Source organism: Pristiophorus japonicus, chromosome 13 (assembly GCF_044704955.1).
Source record: "Pristiophorus japonicus isolate sPriJap1 chromosome 13, sPriJap1.hap1, whole genome shotgun sequence".
Classification (NCBI taxonomy): Eukaryota; Metazoa; Chordata; class Chondrichthyes; family Pristiophoridae; genus Pristiophorus; species Pristiophorus japonicus.
This window is the reverse complement of record NC_091989.1, coordinates 124,053,152-124,072,737: the sequence shown is the minus strand read 5'-3', so window position 1 is coordinate 124,072,737 and position 19,586 is coordinate 124,053,152. Positions and strand designations below refer to the sequence as shown.

The 19,586-nt window shown below is 46.1% G+C and overlaps 1 protein-coding gene across 3 annotated transcripts in view; it reads right to left on the bottom strand.

The window, feature by feature from the left end:
* dpep2 (dipeptidase 2) overlaps positions 1-18,016 on the bottom strand; it is a 127,658-nt gene extending 109,642 nt beyond the window's left edge. For 2 of the 3 annotated variants that reach the window (XR_011596230.1, XM_070896925.1), the window contains exons 1-5: positions 17,939-18,016; positions 15,307-15,476; positions 14,297-14,423; positions 10,402-10,531; positions 10,143-10,284 (exon numbers count right to left, since the gene is read on the bottom strand). Coding sequence is in view for 2 of the 3 variants with exons in the window: in XM_070896925.1 (XP_070753026.1) it covers positions 10,143-10,284; positions 10,402-10,531; positions 14,297-14,423; positions 15,307-15,440 (533 nt within the window). In the remaining variant the exon portion in view is untranslated. The remainder of the gene's footprint in view (positions 1-10,142; positions 10,285-10,401; positions 10,532-14,296; positions 14,424-15,306; positions 15,477-17,938) is intronic. The other variant, XM_070896926.1, reaches the window with a different exon arrangement.
* Positions 18,017-19,586: the final 1,570 nt, after the last annotated feature.

Sequence of the window (19,586 nt, the reverse complement as noted above, 5' to 3'; positions counted from 1 at the left end):
TCCATAATAATCTTCCCTACAAATCAGAGGAAGACCTGCAGGAAATTTAGATCATTTTGAAGCTCTGGGAAGAGCACTGTAAAGGTAAAACCAACATTATCTATGAATGGGATCAGTTTAACCCAGGACGAGCGGTTTGACAGATATTGCGTGAAAGTGAGAGAGCTAGCACTGTCATGTGATTTCGGCTTTTTGAGGGATGATTTCATCAGAGACCGCACAGTCTGCAGAATATCTGATAACACTGCGTAAGAGGCTGTTTCAAGAATCAAGCCTAACACTCGATAAATGTGTGATGCTCTGTAAAGCTATAGAGGCCACAGTTGCGCAAATGAAATCCATGAAGCTCAGTAAAACAGACTCTGAAGATGTCAAAGCTGTCAGACAAAAACCCCGACCTACAAAGAAAGAACTCACAGACAAAGAGTTCATGAACAATTGCAGATACTGTGGCAAAAGACATGAGCTGTCAAAAACGAAATGCAAGCATATGGGAAGACCTGCACAAGTTGCGGCAAACTAAATTATTTTTCTCAAAAGTGCAGAGTGGATTGAGGCAGAAGTCTACACATAACCCTAAGTACAAGGGCAAGTCAAAAGTTCATGCACTATATGAAGAGAGTTATGATTCAGATTTTGAAGTCATGACTGTAAAGATGCTTGGTAAAGTTGATCGCACAATCAAGGACAAAGCTGACAGAAAGTATCCTAACAAGATTATGACTACCTTCTCCATTAAAGGTCAAATGGTAAAACTGCAAATAGATTGTGCTACCTCTTAGAGACTTACCTAAAGGCTTAAAGATAAACAAATCTAAGACAACACTGTCACTATATGACAACCATGCAACCATTCCAGTGGTAGGAACTTGTAATGTGCCACTGGAAAATACAAAAAACAAGCAAAAGTACGTTGTCCCCTTTGTGATCATTGATGGCCAAAGTGCACCACTGATTGGCTCACGCACTGCTCAACAGCTACAACTGATAAAAGTGCAGCATCAGAATATCGTGGTGGTAAATGAACCACGTGAATCGCAAACTACGAACAAGGCAAACGTCTCGCTAGCGCCAAAACTAATATCAACAATGCCTATCCGGATGTGTTTAAGGGACTTGGATACATGCCAGGGACAGTTCACCTTAAACTTAATGAATCAGCGACACCAGCTGTAATGTCACTCAAACGGGTGGCAATAACAATCAAACAAACGCTAAAAGAGGAACTCAATCGTTTGGAAAAACGTCAAATCATCACTAAAGTGGTTGAACTGATGGACTGGGTATCCAGCTTAGTGACTGTACAAAAATCAAATGGAAAGATAAGAGTATGTATCGACCCTCAACATCTGAAAAATGCCCTGAAACATGGACACTATCCAATTCCGGTGATTGATGACATCTTGCCACAGATGTCAAATGTAAAGGTCTTCACTAAAGCAGGATTTCTTACAATGTGAACTAGACATAGAGTCCTCCTACCTCACAACCATCCAGACTCCATGGGGACAATATCGATATAACAGAATGCCATTTGGCATCAGTCCTGCCTCGGAAATCTTCCAGCAAAAGCTAGACCAGAACCTCGAGGGTCTAGATGTAGTCTACAAGATTGCAGATGATATCTTGATCACTGGACAGGGTGAGATGCTTAAAGAGGCCAATCATGATCATGATGCAAATTCATGCACAGATGCAGAGAGCGAAACATCAAACTAAACTTTGATAAGTTTGAATACAAGAGCTCCCAAGTGAAATACATGGGACACATACTGTCTGGTCATGGACTCAAAGCCAACCCAAGCAAAGTGGTCACAATCAACGAAATGCAGGATGTCGCAGGTGTACAACGATTTGTCGGCATGACAAAGTACCACCCAAATTCTTGCCAGATCTTTCAGACCTCAGTGAGCCTCTGCGACTGCTTACTCATAAAGATACGGTCTGAAAATGGACTGAAGAACAAGACAAAGTGTTTGATGCTATTAAACAACGCGTGACAAATTCTCCGGTGCTCAGGTACTTTGACCACAAACTTGCAACCGAAGGTCAAGGAGATGCTTCGAGCAAGGGTCTTGGGTTCGACCTTCTGCAACAGCGACAACCAATTGCATATGTGAGCCGAGCGCTCACTTGAGCAGAAACGCGATACTTTCAAATCGAAAAGGAGCTGCTTACTCAAGTCTTTCGAATGGAATGAAACTATCAGTACGAATACGGTCACAAGATATGGACAGACCATAATCCTTTGGTTGCTATACAATGCAAGCCGTTATCTGCAGCACCCAAGCGACTACAATGTCTGCTCATTCGGCTCAACCAATATGACGTTGAATTAAAGTATCAACCGGGAAAAGAAATGTACTTAGCAGACACCCTCTCGCGCGCATACTTCGAAAACATGAGAGACATCACCGACAGAAATTTCAGTGGAAAGCATCCACATGGGCTTTCTCCCACTCTCCAAACAAGTAGTGACTACTATACAACGCGCAACTGCAAGTGACTCCACACTACAACTGGTCATACAACAAATCACAACAGGGTGGCCAGAAACGACACATGAATGCCCACCTGAAACGCGTGCATACTTCAAAGTTTGAGACGAACTCGCAACACAGGATGGCATAGTCTTCAAAGGCTATTGCTGTGTCATACCAAAATCCCTGAGATCTGGCATTCGTCAGCAACTTCATGTTGCTCACACTGGTGTTGAGAGCACTCTTCAACGTGCCAGAGAATCCGCTTACTGGCCAGGACTGAACAGTGATATAAAAGGCTATGTTTCAAAGTGTGAAACATGCAACACTTGGACAAAGAATCAATAAGAAAAAGTTTTGTTGTTTTTTGTTAAACTTGTAGTTGTTTACATAGTCAACATATTTACTGAGGCATACAAAAGCATGGGCCTTACGCTAAACATCAGCAAGACAAAGGTCCTCCACCAGCCTGTCCTCACCGCACAACATTGTCCGCCAGTCATCAAGATCCACGGCGCGGCCCTGGACAACGTGGACCACTTCCCATGTCTCGGGAGCCTCCTATCAACAAGTGCAAGCATTGATGACGAGATCCAACACCGCCTCCAGTGTGCCAGTGCAACCTTCGGCCGCCTGAGGAAAAGAGTGTTTGAAGACCAAGCCCTCAAAACTGCCACCAAGCTCGTGGTCTACAGGGCTGTAGTAATACCCGCCCTCCTGTATGGCTCAGAAACATGGACCATGTACAGTAAACACCTCAAGTCACTGGAGAAATACCACCAACTATGTCTCCGCAAGATCCTACAAATCCCCTGGGAGAACAGACGAATCAATATTAGCATCCTCGACCAGGCCAACATCCCCAGCATCGAAGCACTGACCACACTTGATCAGCTCCGCTGGGCAGGCCACATAGTTCGCATGCCAGACACGAGACTCCCAAAGCAAGCGCTCTACTCGGAACTCCTTCAAGGCAAACGAGCCAAAGGTGGGCAGCAGAAACGTTACAAGGACACCCTCAAAGCCTCCCTGATAAAGTGCAACATCCCCACTGACACCTGGGAGACCCTGGCCAAAGACCGCCCTAAGTCAAGGAAGCGCATCCGGGAGGGTGCTGAGCACCTCGAGTCTCATCGCCGAGAGCATGCAGAAATCAAGCGCAGGCAGCGGAAAGAGCATGCGGCAAACCAGTCCCACCCACCCCTTCCCTCAACGACTATCTGCCCCACCTGTGACAGAGACTGCGGTTCTCATATTGAACTGTCCAGCCACCTAAGAACTCATGTTAAGAGTGGAAGCAAGTCTTCTTCAATTCCAAGGGACTGCCTATGATGAGTTGTTTACTACATGTATTCATAAGAGGTTAATTATTAGTTTATATTGAAGCTAATTTTAATTCATTTTTGTTTCTTAGGAAAGGAAAGATGCAGTGAGATAATGTATTGCACCCTCTAGCTAGGAGGTATCGATATAATGTATAGCGCCCTCTGGCTAGGAGGTACAGGAAGTTGTATTGAGAGAGAGGGTCTGTGAAGGAACGCCATCTTAAGCTTCACATAGAGTTAAGTTGAACTAAGAGTGTTAAAGAGACTATAAAATATAACTATCAGTCCGATCATGATGTCAGATGGGTGCAATGGCCGCGCTAGCGCCCCACTCACTAAATTCAGTCCAGCCGCCTCATTTAGCAACTGCCACTAATCACGCCTGAAAAAACAGTCGGTACAGCCTTCCACAGTCGTTAATTGGTGGCTACTTAAAGGGATGAGGAAGCACTTTCCTCAGAGGTCACAATCAGTGCAATATTTGCACAGAGCACGGTCCATGAGCCTCCTAGTTTGCAGCGGCAGACATAAATAACAATACAGCTTGAAAATAAGTGATTTTTGAAAACTTTAATGGGTGCATTACTATGCCATGTCTTTAAGCCTCGGCTTTTCCTGAGATTTCAAATTGGACTTCGGAGCATGTGCAATGGATTCCAGAATTTAGCGCAGGCATTTTCGTTATCGTCCCCCCAGGTCAAATGTGTAACGGCTGATTTAGCACCCTGTCAGCTCTTGGCCCGATTCCAACAAATTTCTCGGCAGCAGGCATAAACCTTTTCAAGGCGCTAAAGTTACCGCTCCACCTGGATTAACGCCTCAAAATGGGCGGTAATGAATTTCCACCTCAATGGGCCCAAGTTTCCACATGATTTGCGCCTGATTTTTAGGAGCAACTGGTGGAGAACGGACTATCTTAGAAATCGCAATTCTCCACTTTTTTTTTTCTGCAGTTCTAGTCAGGTAGAACAGTTCTACTTTGGAACAGAATTTTTCTTCAAAAGGGGGCGTGTCCGGCCACTGACGCCTGATTTCAAAGTTTCCACAGTGAAAACGTACTCCAAACTAAAGTAGAATGGAGCAAGTGAAGATTTTTGTAGAACTGAAAAACCTGTTCTACACATTAAAAAATCAGGCGCAGGTTACAAATTAGGTGTCCAGAACGAGGTGGGGGGGGGAGGGGAGGGAAGGGAAGTCATTAAATTCTATAATAAATCCTTATTTATACTTCTACAAATATTATACAAATAAATCCAACCTGAATAAACATTTATAAGCAAAAAGATTAAATAAACCATCTTCCTACCGTGTGAAAGTGCTTCAGGCAGGCCTTTCGGGACCGAAGGCTGAACGGGCTGGCCCGAGACTTCGGGCAGGGCCCGTCCCCAGCACCAGATTTACAGGTAGGTGGCGTTGGGTCGGTTCGGTTCGGGTCGGGGGGAGGGAGAGAGAGGGGGGGGGGAGGGAGAGAGAGGGGGGGGGGAGGGAGGGAGAGAGAGAGAGAGGGGGGGAGGGAGGGAGAGAGGGAGGGAGAGAGAGAGGGGGAGAGAGAGGGAGGGGGGGAGAGAGAGGGAGGGGGTGAGAGAGAGGTAGGGGGGGAGGTCAGGTCGGATCCAGTCCGGGTGCGGGAGTCGGGTCGGGTCGGGTCCAGTGGGGGGGGGGGGGTCGGGTCAGGGGGCAGGAGCGCGGGTCGGGTCCAGTCGGGGGGGCGGGGAGCGGGAACAGGAGCGCGGGTCGGGTGAGGTCCAGTCGGGGAGGCCGGGAGCGGGAACAGGAGCGCGGGTCGGGTCGGATCCAGTCGGGGGAGCGGGGAGCGGGAACAGGAGCGCGGGTCGGGTCGGGTCGGGTCCAGTCGGGGGGGCGGGGAGCGGGAACAGGAGCGCGGGTCGGGTCGGGTCCAGTCGGGGGGGCGGGAACAGGAGCGCGGGTCGGGTCGTCGGGTCGGGTCCAGTCAGGGGGGCGGGAACAGGAGCGCGGGTCGGGTCGTCGGGTCGGGTCCAGTCAGGGGGGCGGGGAGTGGGAACAGGAGCGCGGGTCGGGTCGGGTTGGGTCCAGTCGGGGAGGCGGGGAGCGGGAACAGGAACAGGAGCGCGGGTCGGGTCAGGTCGGGGGAGCGGGGAGCGGGAACAGGAGCGCGGGTCGGGTCAGGTCGGGTCGGGTCGGGTCCAGTCGGGGGGGCGGGGAGCCGGAACAGGAGCGCGGGTCGGGTCGGGTCGGGTCGGGTCCAGTCTGGGAGGCGGGGAGCGGGAACAGGAACAGGAGCGTGGGTCGGGTCGGGTCCAGTCGAGGGGGGGGGGAGCGGATGTCGGGTCTGGTCCGGAGGCGGGGGGGGGGGGCGGGGAGCGAGTGTCGGGTCTGGTCGGGGTGGGGGGGAAGCAGGAGCTGGCCGTGGGAGGAGCCTTATTCACACAGCCCCAGTGAGGCCATTGGGCCAGGGCTAGGGGCTGCGTGCTTCGGGCCCCTCCCACACAGTTCGGCGCCTGGAGCTACTGCACTTGCGTGCCCACTGTAGCGCGCATGTGCAGAGGTCCCGGCACTGTTTTCAGCGCAGGGACCTGGCTCCACCCATCCTACAGCTGCGCCGAGGGCCAGAGGACCTGCAGGGAGGTGGAGAATACCGAGGATTTTTTTAGGCGCACTTTGTGGCGCGAAAAACAGGCGTCCAGGTCGGGACTGCGCCATTCTAGTCGCGTGTGGAAACTTGGGCCCAATATGTTTACCTTTTCTATACTTATAAGAACAGCTTTACAGCTTTTGTTATGAAACCCACTTTCTGGAACGCTGAGCTGATGTAAGTTAGTGTAAAACCAAGAGGGAAGATTATGGAGGAAATAATGTAATGGCCTTTAAGATGAGCTTAAAAAGTGAGACCATTATAAGGAAGTTAGGGAAGATATGGAGGGCTAAACACCCTGTGACTGAACTCAGCAAATGTAACATGAAATCTCCCACAGCTGGCATATCGTGGGTATGTCGTCTGTAATAAAATCTCTAAAATGGAGATTTTCCATTGGAATTGGTCAGATAGGAAGTACAAAGGAATTGGTCCATTGTAAATCCAACCCAGACTGATGGGATAAAATATCTCCTCCCTGAGAGCTGTAAGGGTCCTATGGAAAATAAACTGAACCGAGTTCTTAGTACAAGCCCACAGCACAAATCTACCCATGACTTGGCAAAATTTGCTTTAAATTAGCATTCAGAAAAACGGAAATGAATTCACTCTACTTCAGTTGCTGATTTTATGAGTTTGAAGTTAAGATATCTTATGGCTGTGTGGAGGGAGCTTAACTCCACATATGTAACATATGTAACAAATTTGCAGATGACACAAAGATTAGTGGGAAAGCGGGTTGTGTAGAGGACACAGAGAGGCTGCAATGAGATTTAGATAGGTTAAGCGAATGGACTAAGGTTTGGCAGATGGAATACAATGTTGGAAAATGTGAGGTCATCCACCTTGGAAAAAAAAACAGTAAAAGGGAATATTATTTGAATGGGGAGAAATTACAACATGCTGCGGTGCAGAGGGACCTGGGGGTCCTTGTGCATGAAACTCTTTTTGAGTTTATCTGTGAAACAAAAAAAAACATTAAACCGTGCCACCCGCCCTGGATGACACAGCAGACATTTACAAGGCCCTTTTTTTTTCCTTTTTTGTGTTTTTTTTTGTGTTTTTCTTTTTTTTTGTTTTTTTTTTTGGGCGCTAAAATCACATTTTTCCAAGTGCCCCCTCTAAAAGGGGAGGGGGACACTAAAAGCACTGGCAATTAAAACAAATTAAACTTTAAAACGTAAAATCAAATTAAAATTTGGTTGCCGGGCGTGATGATGCACTCCAGTCCCTCCGGTGCCCACCTCTCGCGGAAGGCCGCGAGCGTACCGGTGGACACCGCGTGCTCCATCTCCAAGGACACCCTGGACCGGATGTAAGAGCGGAAGAGAGGCAGGCAGTCAGGTTGAACGACCCCCTCGACCGCCCGCTGCCTGGACCGGCTGATGGCACCCTTGGCCGTGCCCAGGAGCAGTCCTACGAGGAGGCCTTCGGACCTACCCGCTCCCCTCCGCACAGGGTGCCCAAAGATCAGGAGAGTGGGACTGAAGTGCAGCCAGAATTTCAGGAGCAGCCCCTTCAAATAATAAAACAGGGGCTGCAACCTTGTGCATTCTATAAAAACATGGAACACGGACTCTTCCAGACCGCAGGAATTGCAGGCGGCCTGGGAGTCCGTGAACCAGCTTAAAAATTTGTTGCACGGCACTGCTCCGTGCACCACCCTCCAGGCCAAGTCCCCGATGAATAGTGGGAGGACCCCTGCGTAGAGTGCCCTCCATCGGGGACCCCCGCCTCCTCCGGACGGCAAGATGGTACGCCAAGGCGTGTCCGGACGGCCGGTGAGGATGGCAAAGTTGAGAGTGTGCAGGAGCAGCCCGTACAGGAAACCCCTCCGCGCGGAACTGAAAGGCACGGAGGGGATTTCCCCGAGGCGGCTCAATTTTGTGAGGCGCCGGCTCCTTATGCATGAAACTCTTTTTGGAGTTCATCTGCAAAACAAAAAAACATTAAACGGTGCCACCTGACCTGGGTGACACTCCAGACATTTACAAGGCCCTTTTTTTCCCCCTTTTTTTTTGTGTTTTTCTTTTTTTTTTGGGGGGCACTAAAGTCACAATTTTCCCCAGTGCCCCCTATAAAAGGGAAGGGGGACACTAAAAGCACCGGCAATTAAAACAAATTAAACTTAAAAACGTAAAATCAAATTAAAATTTGGTTGCCGGGCGTGATGATGCACTCCAGTCCCTCCGGTGCCCACCTCTCGCGGAAGGCCGCGAGCGTACCGGTGGACACCGCGTGCTCCATCTCCAAGGACACCCTGGACCGGATGTAAGAGCGGAAGAGAGGCAGGCAGTCAGGTTGAACGACCCCCTCGACCGCCCGCTGCCTGGACCGGCTGATGGTACCCTTGGCCGTGCCCAGGAGCAGTCCTACGAGGAGGCCTTCGGACCTACCCGCTCCCCTCCGCACAGGGTGCCCAAAGATCAGGAGAGTGGGACTGAAGTGCAGCCAGAATTTCAGGAGCAGCCCCTTCAAATAATAAAACAGGGGCTGCAACCTTGTGCATTCCATAAAAACATGGAACACGGACTCTTTCAGACCGCAGAAATTGCAGGCGGCCTGGGAGTCCGTGAACCGGCTTAAAAATTTGTTGCACGGCACTGCTCCGTGCACCACCCTCCAGGCCAAGTCCCCGATGAATAGTGGGAGGACCCCTGCGTAGAGTGCCCTCCATCGGGGACCCCCGCCTCCTCCGGACGGCAAGATGGTACGCCATGGCGTGTCCGGACGGCCGGTGAGGATGGCAAAGTTGAGAGTGTGCAGGAGCAGCCCGTACAGGAAACCCCTCCGCGCGGAACTGAAAGGCACGGAGGGGATTTCCCCGAGGCGGCTCAATTTTGTGAGGCGCCGGCTCCTTGTGCATGAATCCCAAAAAGTTAGTTTGCAGGTGCAGCAGGTAATCAGGAAGGCGAATGGAATGTTGGCCTTCATTGTGAGAGGGATGGAGTACAAAAGCAGGGAGGTCCTGCTGCAACTGTACAGGGTATGGGTGAGGCTGCACCTGGAGTACTGCGTACAGTTTTGGTCATCTTACTTAAGGAAGGATTATACTAGCTTTGGAGGGGGTACAGAGATGATTCACTAGGCTGATTCCGGAGATGCGGGGGTTATCTTATGTTGATAGATTGAGTAGACTGGGTCTTTACTCATTGGAGTTCAGAAGGATGAGGGATGATCTTATAGAAACATTTAAAGTAATGAAAGGAATAGACAAGATAGAGGCAGAGAGGTTGTTTCCACTGGTCGGGGAGACTAGAACTAGGGGGCACAGCCTCAAAATACGGGGGAGCCAATTTAAAACCGAGTTGAGAAGGAATTTCTTCTCCCAGAGGGTTGTGAACCTGTGGAATTCTCTGCCCAAGGAAGCAGTTGAGGCTAGCTCATTGAATGTATTCAAATCACAGATAGATAGATTTTTAACCAATAAGGGAATTAAGGGTTACAGGAAACAGGCGGGTAAGTGGAGCTGAGTCCACGGCCAGATCAGCCATGATCTTGTTGAATGGCGGAGTAGGCTCGAGGGGCTAGATGGCCTACACCTGTTCCTAATTCTTATGTTCTTATGTATGCCACATATGCCCTGGGAGTGCTCAATGCTGACACTGGATTCCAAGAGTGGAAAACTTCAAAATCATACCTCGGACATTCTCCAATTCTAGCAGAAAAAATCATCTCCCCTTCCCACCCATAGTGTAAAAGATATTTCACAAAGTTTATTACCATGGAGTGTGGCAGTTGTGCGTCAAAGACATAGAGCGTACTCCAAGTTCATAAAACATCCTTAAGGCTGCCAAACTGCTGTCAATTGAGTGTCCTCCTTCAATACTGATTAGACAAGCTATTTTTTCAGTATCGATAATGCCTAAATTAAAAAAAATCAACAAACTGACTGATCATCAATATTCATTATCATATATATATATAAATTCAGAAATGTTAAGTTTCCAGATGAGCTTTATTGAAATGTTCTTAACTGTACCTTTTGAAGAAGTAACCATCTCAAATTCTGGATACTTCCTGCACATCCGTTTGATGACATCTATTTGTTCCAGGGTCAGACGAACAGCATCCTTGTTTTGGGCAGAGCACAGTACATATGCAGACCACAACTGTAATGAAGAATGAAGCCATGTTGTATTTATTGCATGCTTTATGACTTTTAAAATTAACAAGTCTCAAGCAAGACGAAAGGTAAGAAGAAATCTTTTCGCTTTCAGTGATGGAACCTGTTCTGCACATGTTCTTGGAAAAGCCGTTGAGGCTAATTTGACTGGTTGAATTAAATAGGAGCTGGATAGATATCTAAATATTTATGTGCACTTTCTCTAACCAAGTATACTGTATTCGCTGCTCACTGTGTGGTCTTCTTTATACTGCGGAAACCAAACACAGATTAGGTGCCTGCTTTGTCAAATACTTTCGTCTTGTCTACAAATGTGACAGTGAGCAACCTGAGGCTCCCCACTTTAACTCTCCCTTCCATTCCCACTCTGACCTCTATATCATTGGCCTTGTACACGTTTCAACTAAGCCCAATGAAAACCAAGAAAGATATCTGAGGGTAGAGTTTCCATTTTGGGTCCAATCGGGAAATTGCGCCCAAAATGCGCTGAAAATTGCGCTGGTTAGGTTACATTTTAATATTCCGATTTTAAAAATCATGTGCATAATCACAAACATAAAATCTTCCATGAACCACGCAGTCGAGCAGCATAATAGAACATAATTGTGTTTTTCTTTCCATTAAAAGTATTCATTGATGTATATAAGAGAGGCAACTGGTGCAGTTTTATTAACACAGCTTAAAAGTGGGTTTATCATAGAAAATAAGTATTTTTTTAAAGAGAGTCCAGTCCTCCACCTGTGAGTATCCTGATTAAATTCGCTGAAAATTACTTTTAAAAAAAACTATACTGAACCACTTACTACTTTCTGGGACGTAGACTAATCAGTTTCTTAGTAAATTAAATATTTTTTGATATGAAAAAACTTTAAAAATATTCTTATTAGTCCGTGTGCGCCTAAGAAAACGAGTGCAATTTGAACAGCCTTTCCAAGCCAACGGAATCTTGACCTGGAGGTGTGGCCAGTTTTGTGGGCAGAGCCCTATCCAGCGAATTGAATCTTTAAAAGATCAGGGAATTTTAAACGTGAGTTACACCCAAAAGCACTCGCGTTCGGGTTTTCCGTGAATTATTTCGACTAAGTCTGCCCGGATTGCGCTGATATCACTGGCGTAAATGAGCGTAAACGCTACTCCCAGATCTTTTCCTAGGGACACTGCAATCCTCTGACCTAAGCATTTCCTTCAGTAACATCAGATTTTAGCTATTGTGTCATTTCTAACTTGTTTTCAGTCCTTGACCCCTCGGTTTTCTCCATCTCTCCCATTTTGTTTCATTTTCCCAGGCCTCCCACTTTCTTTGTCTTACATATACACAAGAACATATGAAGATAAGAGATAGGAGCAGGAGTAGGCCATTTGGCCTCTTGAGCCTGCTCCACCATTCAATAAGATCACGGCTGATCTGATCCTGGCCTCAACTCCACTTCCTTGCCCGCTCCCCATTACCCTTGACTCTCTTATCATTCAAAAATCTGTCTATCTCTACCTTAAATATATTCAATGGCCCAGCTTCTACAGCTCTCCGGGGTAGAGAATTCCAAAGATTCATGACCCTCAGAGAAGAAATTCTTCCGAATTTCCGTTTTAAATGGGCGACCCATTATTCTGAAACTATGCCCCCTAGTTCTAGATTCCCCTACAAGGGGAAACATCCACTCTGCATTTACTCTGTCAAGCCCCCTCATAATCTTATACGTTTCAATAAGATCACCTCTCATTCTTCTAAACTCCAATGAGTATAGGCCCAACCTTTCTTCATAAGTCAACTCCTTCATCTCAGGAATCAACCTCGTGAACTTTCTCTGAACTACCTCCAATGCAAGTATATCCCTCCCTAAATAAGGAGACCAAAACTGTACGCAGTACAGTTATAGCAGGACTTCCTACTTTTATGCCACCTTGCAATAAAGGAAGTAGTAGCAGGACATATAGAAAATCATAATGCAGTCAAGCAGAGTCAGCATGGTTTTATGAAAGGGAAATTATGTTTGACAAATTTGCTGGAGTTCTTTGAAGATGTAACGAGTAGGGTGAATAAAGGGGAACCTATAGATGTCGTGTATTTGGATTTCCAGAAGGTATTCAATAAGGTGCCCCATAAGAGGTTACTGCACAAGATAAAAGCTCACGGAGTTGGCAGAAGAAAGGAGACAAAATATTTGTAATAGCTTTTATGTAAGAAAGTATGGAATGAGAAATGGCAATTCAGCCCATCAAGTTGCCCAGATGTCTAGAAGCATAGAACATTGAAAATAGGTGCAGGAGCAGGCCATTTGTCCCTTCGAACCTGCACCACATTCAACATGATCATGGCTGATCGTGCAACTTCAGTACCCCACTCCTGCCTTCTCTCCATACCTCCTGATCCCTTTAGCCGTAAGGACCACATTTAACTCCCTGTTGAATATATCCAACGAACTGGACTCAACAACTTTCTGTGGTAGAGAATTCCATAGGTTTGCAATTCTCTGGGTGAAAAAGTTTCTCCTCATCTCGGTCCTATATGGCTTACCCCTTATCCTTAGACTGTGACCCCTGGTTCTGGACTTCCCCAACATTGGAAACATTCTTCCTGCATCTAACCTATCCAATCCTGTCAGAATTTTATATGCTTCTTTGAGATCCAATGAATATAAGCTTAGTCGATCCAGTCTTTCTTCATATGTCAGTCCTGCCATCCCAGGAATTAGTCTGGTGAACCTTCGCTGCACTCCCTCAATAGCAAGAATGTCCTTCCTCAAATTAGGAGACCAAAACTGCACACAATACTCAAGGTGTGGTCTCACTAAGGCCCTATACAACTGCAGTAAGACCTCCCTGCTCCTATACTTATATCCTCTCGCTATGAAGGCCAACGTGCCATTTGCTTTCTTAACTGCCTGCTGTACCTGCTATGCACAATCTCCCCATCTATTTTATATCCCGAGGGAAAGTTTGGCATAAAACCTTCCCGATTCCCAAAGGTAATCATGCAAAATACCTAAATGTTTATATATCCACATATCTCCACAATTTAATCTAAATATTCCTCCTCTGTCTGACAGCACAAAGTCCATTGCGGCATGGAGTGTTTAATAATCTCAGCCTGTGCTCATGCCTATAACCACTGATCATGTTTCCAACCAGATATTGATCTAAAACACATTTCCAACCAGATATTTATCGAAAACAATTGGCAGAAAATGCTGGAAGCAGATGACAGTTCAGTCAGCAACTGTGAAAACAACAAACAAGTTTATTTTTGGGTAGGCACCTTTCTGAAGCGAAAAAAATAAGAGGTGAACAGGCATAGAAAATACAATCAGAAAAAAGAGGAGTGAGGAACACACACACACACACATTTTATATACATATGTACAGATTTTCCATTTAGTGCAGTGAAACTGGCTGTGATTCTCCAGATATGTGTTTACAAAGGTTGCAGTTAACTGAAACTCAGCAGCTGAGAGTTTAAGGTACTGACCTTGCAATCTGGGTTTGAATCCCAGCAGGGGCTGAAACTACAGAATGCCAACCCATGATGCTAGGTGATCAAGTTACAGCCACAATAGCCAACCAAAGCCCCTCTTAATTTCAAATAATAAAAGTACCACTCATTATGAAAGCTCACTCTACTCCACTGGCCAGTTCATCTTCTCAACAACTCATGCCTTGTAGAATGTACCAGGCTTCCAAACTGGGATGACATGGCGGGAGGAGGAGAAAGCAGCAGAAAGGAGAATGAAAGAAGAAAACTGAGAATACATACCTGGGCTCCCACATTTCCTTCTTTTAGTTTGTTAATATTTGTATACGTCTTGGTCACAGTTTTCAAATCAACTGCAGTCAGGTTGTTGTTAAAGTGTCTTCTCAGCTGTAGTGCTAAATCATTGTGGCTAAGAACAATAACAAATGATTATCAGCTTATTCTAAATGCTACTTTTGGAAGTTAAATTGTCTTGATTCTGCTTTACCTACATCAGTTAACACCATTTGGTCAATATCAACCCCTCCAACCTCGTCTCCCATCATGGCACCCAATTGTTCTTTAACTGATTGCATGATTTTGTCACCACTACTGTACCCAGAAGTCCATTTCATGTGCTAATCATTCTTGGTTGTTCTCGCCTAGCTCCAGTGCTATCTATCCAGTAGCCAGAGAATCGCCTGCAATGGCTTCTCTTCCTGTTCCCGCACCATTACATCTGGAGTCCGCAAAGGATCTAACCTTGCCCCCCTCCTATTTCTCATCTACATACTACCCCTCAACAACATCACCCGAAAACACAATATCAGGTTCCACATTTACACACAGCTGTACCTCACCACCACCTCTCTCGACCCCTCCACTGCCTCTGATTTGTCACACTGCTTGTCCAACATCCAGTATTGGATGAGCAGAAATTTCCTCCAACTAAATATTGGCAAGACCAAAGCTATTGTCTTCGGTCCTTGTCACGAACTCTGTTCCCTAGCCACCGACTCCATCCCTTTCTTTAGCCACTGGCTGGTGCTGAACCTGACCGTTTGCAGCCTTGATATCCTACTTGACTCGGAGCTGAGATTCCAACCCCATATACGCTCCATCACCATGAGTGCCTATTTCCACCTCTGTTCCCTTGTCCTATAACCACTACTTAGTTTAGCGCCATTGTGTATTTCCAACATTTTCTGTTATCGGCTTTCAATTTGCTTTTCATCTCTTACCCTTCTATAAATTAACAGTCTCCTAAATAGTGAATGGTGTGTAAGGAAATAAGGTGAATATCGAGAACATACCCATCGATTAATGGTGCAGATTTCATTATTTCTTTGGAGAATTCCTTTTCTCTTCTGTCTCTTAGGGATGCCAGTCTGGTAGAAACTAATAAGGATAGAAATAAAACTGGGTGGAGCGATGCCCAGAATCCCATCTTGGTGGAGGAAACTTTTATCCCAGGATTGCAGAGCTGTAAACAAGCGACATTCTCTATGACAATAAGACCCAGTCAGTTGTTAGGGGAAAAAAAAATGTGGATTTGTAAAGTGCCTGTGGAAGAAAGAATCTATGAATCTATGGCTTATGGTAAAGGGAAGGGTTAAATTCTGTTTTTGCTATATTTGAAGAAATAATAGGACTTGAACAACACCCACACTTTTTAGCCTTGAAACTTAGAAATGTAATTAAATGACTATCCGGTATTAAAAGGGAGTCTCCTGATATTCTGCTTATCAGACTGTGAACAGGGAGAAACTATGCAAGGACAGATAGAGTGTGTGCCTCCCGAGACGACCTTTGTACTCACAGAACTAATGAATAAGATTCCTATTCTATTTCTGTATTCTATTTCTGTATAAAGATAGGGACAATTTGCTTGTACAGGAGAGTTTTCTGCCTTGGTACGGTCCAAGCAGGCTCTCCGAGATATCTCGCTTTTTAAAATAAAATTCTCTCGAAGCACGACTCTGAAAGCCTCCGCCTGAGTTAATTTAACTTAGAAATTTCCTCGACAGTGCCACGACTCATTCGTTCAGTGACAGATACTGCACTGGGTCTGCTGGAAATGTTTTCACTTTTCTTTTTGGGGTTGGGTGGAAAACATTGTTTTTTCCAAAAGAATCCAGTTGAGCAGTAGGTGAGAGCATGTGGGATATTCCCGCCTCATACGCGCTCAGAGGTCCGGCTTAGTGAAGTCACAGTGTCCTTCAGAAAGAGAAATACTTGCATTTATTTGGCGCCTTTCACGACCCAAAGTTCTTTACAGCAAATAATTAACTTTTGAAGTTTAGTCACTGTTGCAATGTAGGAAACGCAGCAGCCAAATTGCACACAGCAAGGTCGCACAAACATTAATTAAATCATGACCAGGTAATCTGTATTTTTAGTGATGCTGGTTGAGGAATAAATATTGGCCAGAGAACTCCTCTTCTTTTCTTTGAAATAGTGCCACGGGATGCCATGGGAAGGCAGACAGAACATCTGATGCCCTGTCTTTGGACGATTTTGTTTGCTCTCTCAGGTGGAGATAAAAGATCCTATGAAACTATTTCAAAGAAGAGCAGGATAGTTATTCCCGGTGTCCTGGTCAATATTGATACCTCAATCAATTTAATAAAGACAGATTATCTGGTCATTGTCACGTTGCTGTTTGTGGGAGCTTGCTTGTGCACAAATAGGCCGCCACGTTTCCTATATTAAAGAAGAAAGATTTGGATTTATATAGTGCCTTTCACTATCACCGAAGCTCTCAAAAGTGCTTTAAAGCCAATGAAGTACTTTTGGAATGTAGTCATTGTTGTAATGTAGAAAACAACAGCAACTACACTTCAAAAGTACTTAATTGGCTGTCAAGTGCTTTGGGACGTCCTGACGTTGTGAAAGGCGCTATAGAAATGCAGTAGTGGCGACAGTGGATACAAAAAACGGACGTTCCTGAACAGTTATAGAAACATAGAAACATAGAAAATAGGTGCAGGAGTAGGCCATTCGGCCATTCTATCCTGCACCGCCATTCAATGAGTTCATGGCTGAACATTTAATGTATTATTTAATAACAATGTCTGAATGCACTTCAATAGTATGACATCACATATGCAGTAAATATATGGACATTTGTTTTGCATTTGTAGTGACATGTGCAACTGTTAAAATATGGGCTGCTAAACATGTTTTACCTCGCTACCTAATTTGCCTATGCAACCTACATTTTCTGTACTTGGCTATATTCCCATCCTGGATTCATTCGGTTTAGAAACTACAAAAATTTAACAATGGCCCAGGTAATCTGCATTTTTAGTGATGTTGGTTGAGGAAATAAATATTGGCCAGAGAAAGCACCCCTGCTCTTCTTTGAAATAGTGCCACGAGATCTTTTCGGTCCAGCTGAGAAGGCAGACAGAACCTTGGTTTCAGGTCTCGCTCCAAAGGCTGGAGCTGGAACTCAGCACGGCACCGGGATTGTGTGCTGGGGCTTGGAACCTGCCTCACAGGCGGCAGTGCTGCCATTGAACCTGAGACACGGAGCAGCGCCGGCGCTGAAAAGTCTCCATCGTCCCTTTTTTCCCCCTTTTTACCCCGAATTACAGAGCGTTACACTGATGGGAAGGGGTCACAAGATAGAAATTAGAAGCACATTGTTTGTATTAACTGGGACGTTCGGTGCGGTAGCAGGACTTTGTTAAACTGCCTGGATTCCGGTTGCGGGGTGTTCCCCGGGTTTCAATTAGCCAAAGATAAGACACCGTGGACTTATCTTTACCGCCAGACCAAGACAGTAATGCCCGTCGCTGGCAGGGAGCGGCGGGGCAGCGCACCCCAGTTGGTGAACAGATCGCCAAGCATTGCCTAAAGAGCCTCCTCTCTACCAGTCCCGCCCCACCTCCCGCTCGCAGTCTGCCAAAGGGCTTCCCACTTCGGTTCCCACTTCGGTACCTTCTCATCCCCTGCGCCGCCACCGCTGCTGCCGACATTCGTGCTTTTCCAGGACACTGTCTGCCCTCTGGGGCTGCGCTGAGCGAGTTACCGCGGACTCCACAACGCCTACACTTCCACTGACATCACTCAGTGCCGCCTGCTGCAGCACTACCTCGAATGCGTTAATATAAATGGTCCCAGCATCTCAATTTTATTTAAGAGCTGGAGTGCTGGTAATTAGCTTCAGACGCCTGGCAGAGAAAGCAAGATTCATCCAGGGTTCACACTCCCCATACTTATCCAAAGCCCCTGCTGGATTATGTGTGTGTTTAATGGGGAGGGGGATTGAGCACACGATAAGATTTGACAGTGTTGCTTCCCTCAGTCAAATAGCCTGATCGCGCCCACTGTCGAGGCTCACGCATTGAGTACAGCCAGTCTGCCAGACACCAGTGCCTGCACAACCATAGTCGGGAAGTTCAAAATAACAGGAGAGAAAACGGGATGGATGGGGATAACTTTCAAAAGAAGTTAGAATTGGCAGCACTTAAACTGTAAACCATGAATCTGTTGAAAGGTTATTTGAACTATTTGTTTTTGAAACTAGTAAAAACACGAATGTTATCACATGATTACAAAACATCCCTTTTCCTGTTTTTCCAGTTGTACAGGGCCTTGGTGAAGTCTCACCTGGAATATTGTGTTCAGTTTTGGTCTCCTAATCTGAGGAAGGACATTCTTGCTATTGAGGGAGTGCAGCGAAGGTTCACCAGACTGATGGCAGGATTGACATATGGGGAGAGACTGGATCGACTGGGCCTGTATTCACTGGAGTTTAGAAGGATGAGAGGGGATCTCATAGGAATATATAAAATTCTGACGGGATTGGACAGGTTAGATCCAGGAAGAATGTTCCCGATGTTGGGGATGTCCAGAACCAGGGGACACAGTCTAAGGACAGGGGTAAGCCATTTAGGACTGAGATGAGGAGAAATTTCTTCACTCAGAGAGTGGTTAACCGGTGGAATTCTCTACCGCAGAGAGTTGTTGATGCCAGTTCATTGGATGTATTCAAGAGGGAGTTAGATATGGCCCTTACGGCTAAAGGGATTAAGGGGTATAGAGAGAAAGCAGGAAAGGGGTGTAAGGTTCGAAAATCCACGACCACATTTGAAACACTGTAATGACAAGAAAACTAACATGGGATGGTTCCATACACTAAATGAACATTTTTGACCAAGTAAAAGAAGGCTGGGAAAACGTGTGGGTGGATGCAGACATTGTGGAGTCTGGCTCACAAGCGAGACCGAGGCACTGGCTAAAGGGGGAAAAGTGCATTCTGGCAGGCCAATCAGGGGTCGAGTCGGGCCTGAAGTGGGGAAATCTTAACCAATAAGAACTCCCCGGCCCAGTTTGAAAAGTAGACTGGAAACACAGACTAAACGGTGGCACAATTGAGGAACAGTGGAGGACTTTTAAGGAGCTCTTTCATAGTGCTCAACAAAAATATATCCCAGTGAAAAAGAAGGGCGGTAAGAGAAGGGATAACCAGCGGTGGATTACCAAGGAAATAAAGGAGAGTATCAAATTAAAAACCATTGCGTATAAGGTGGTCAAGGTTAGTGGGAAACTAGAAGATTGGGAAAATTTTAAACAACAGCAAAGA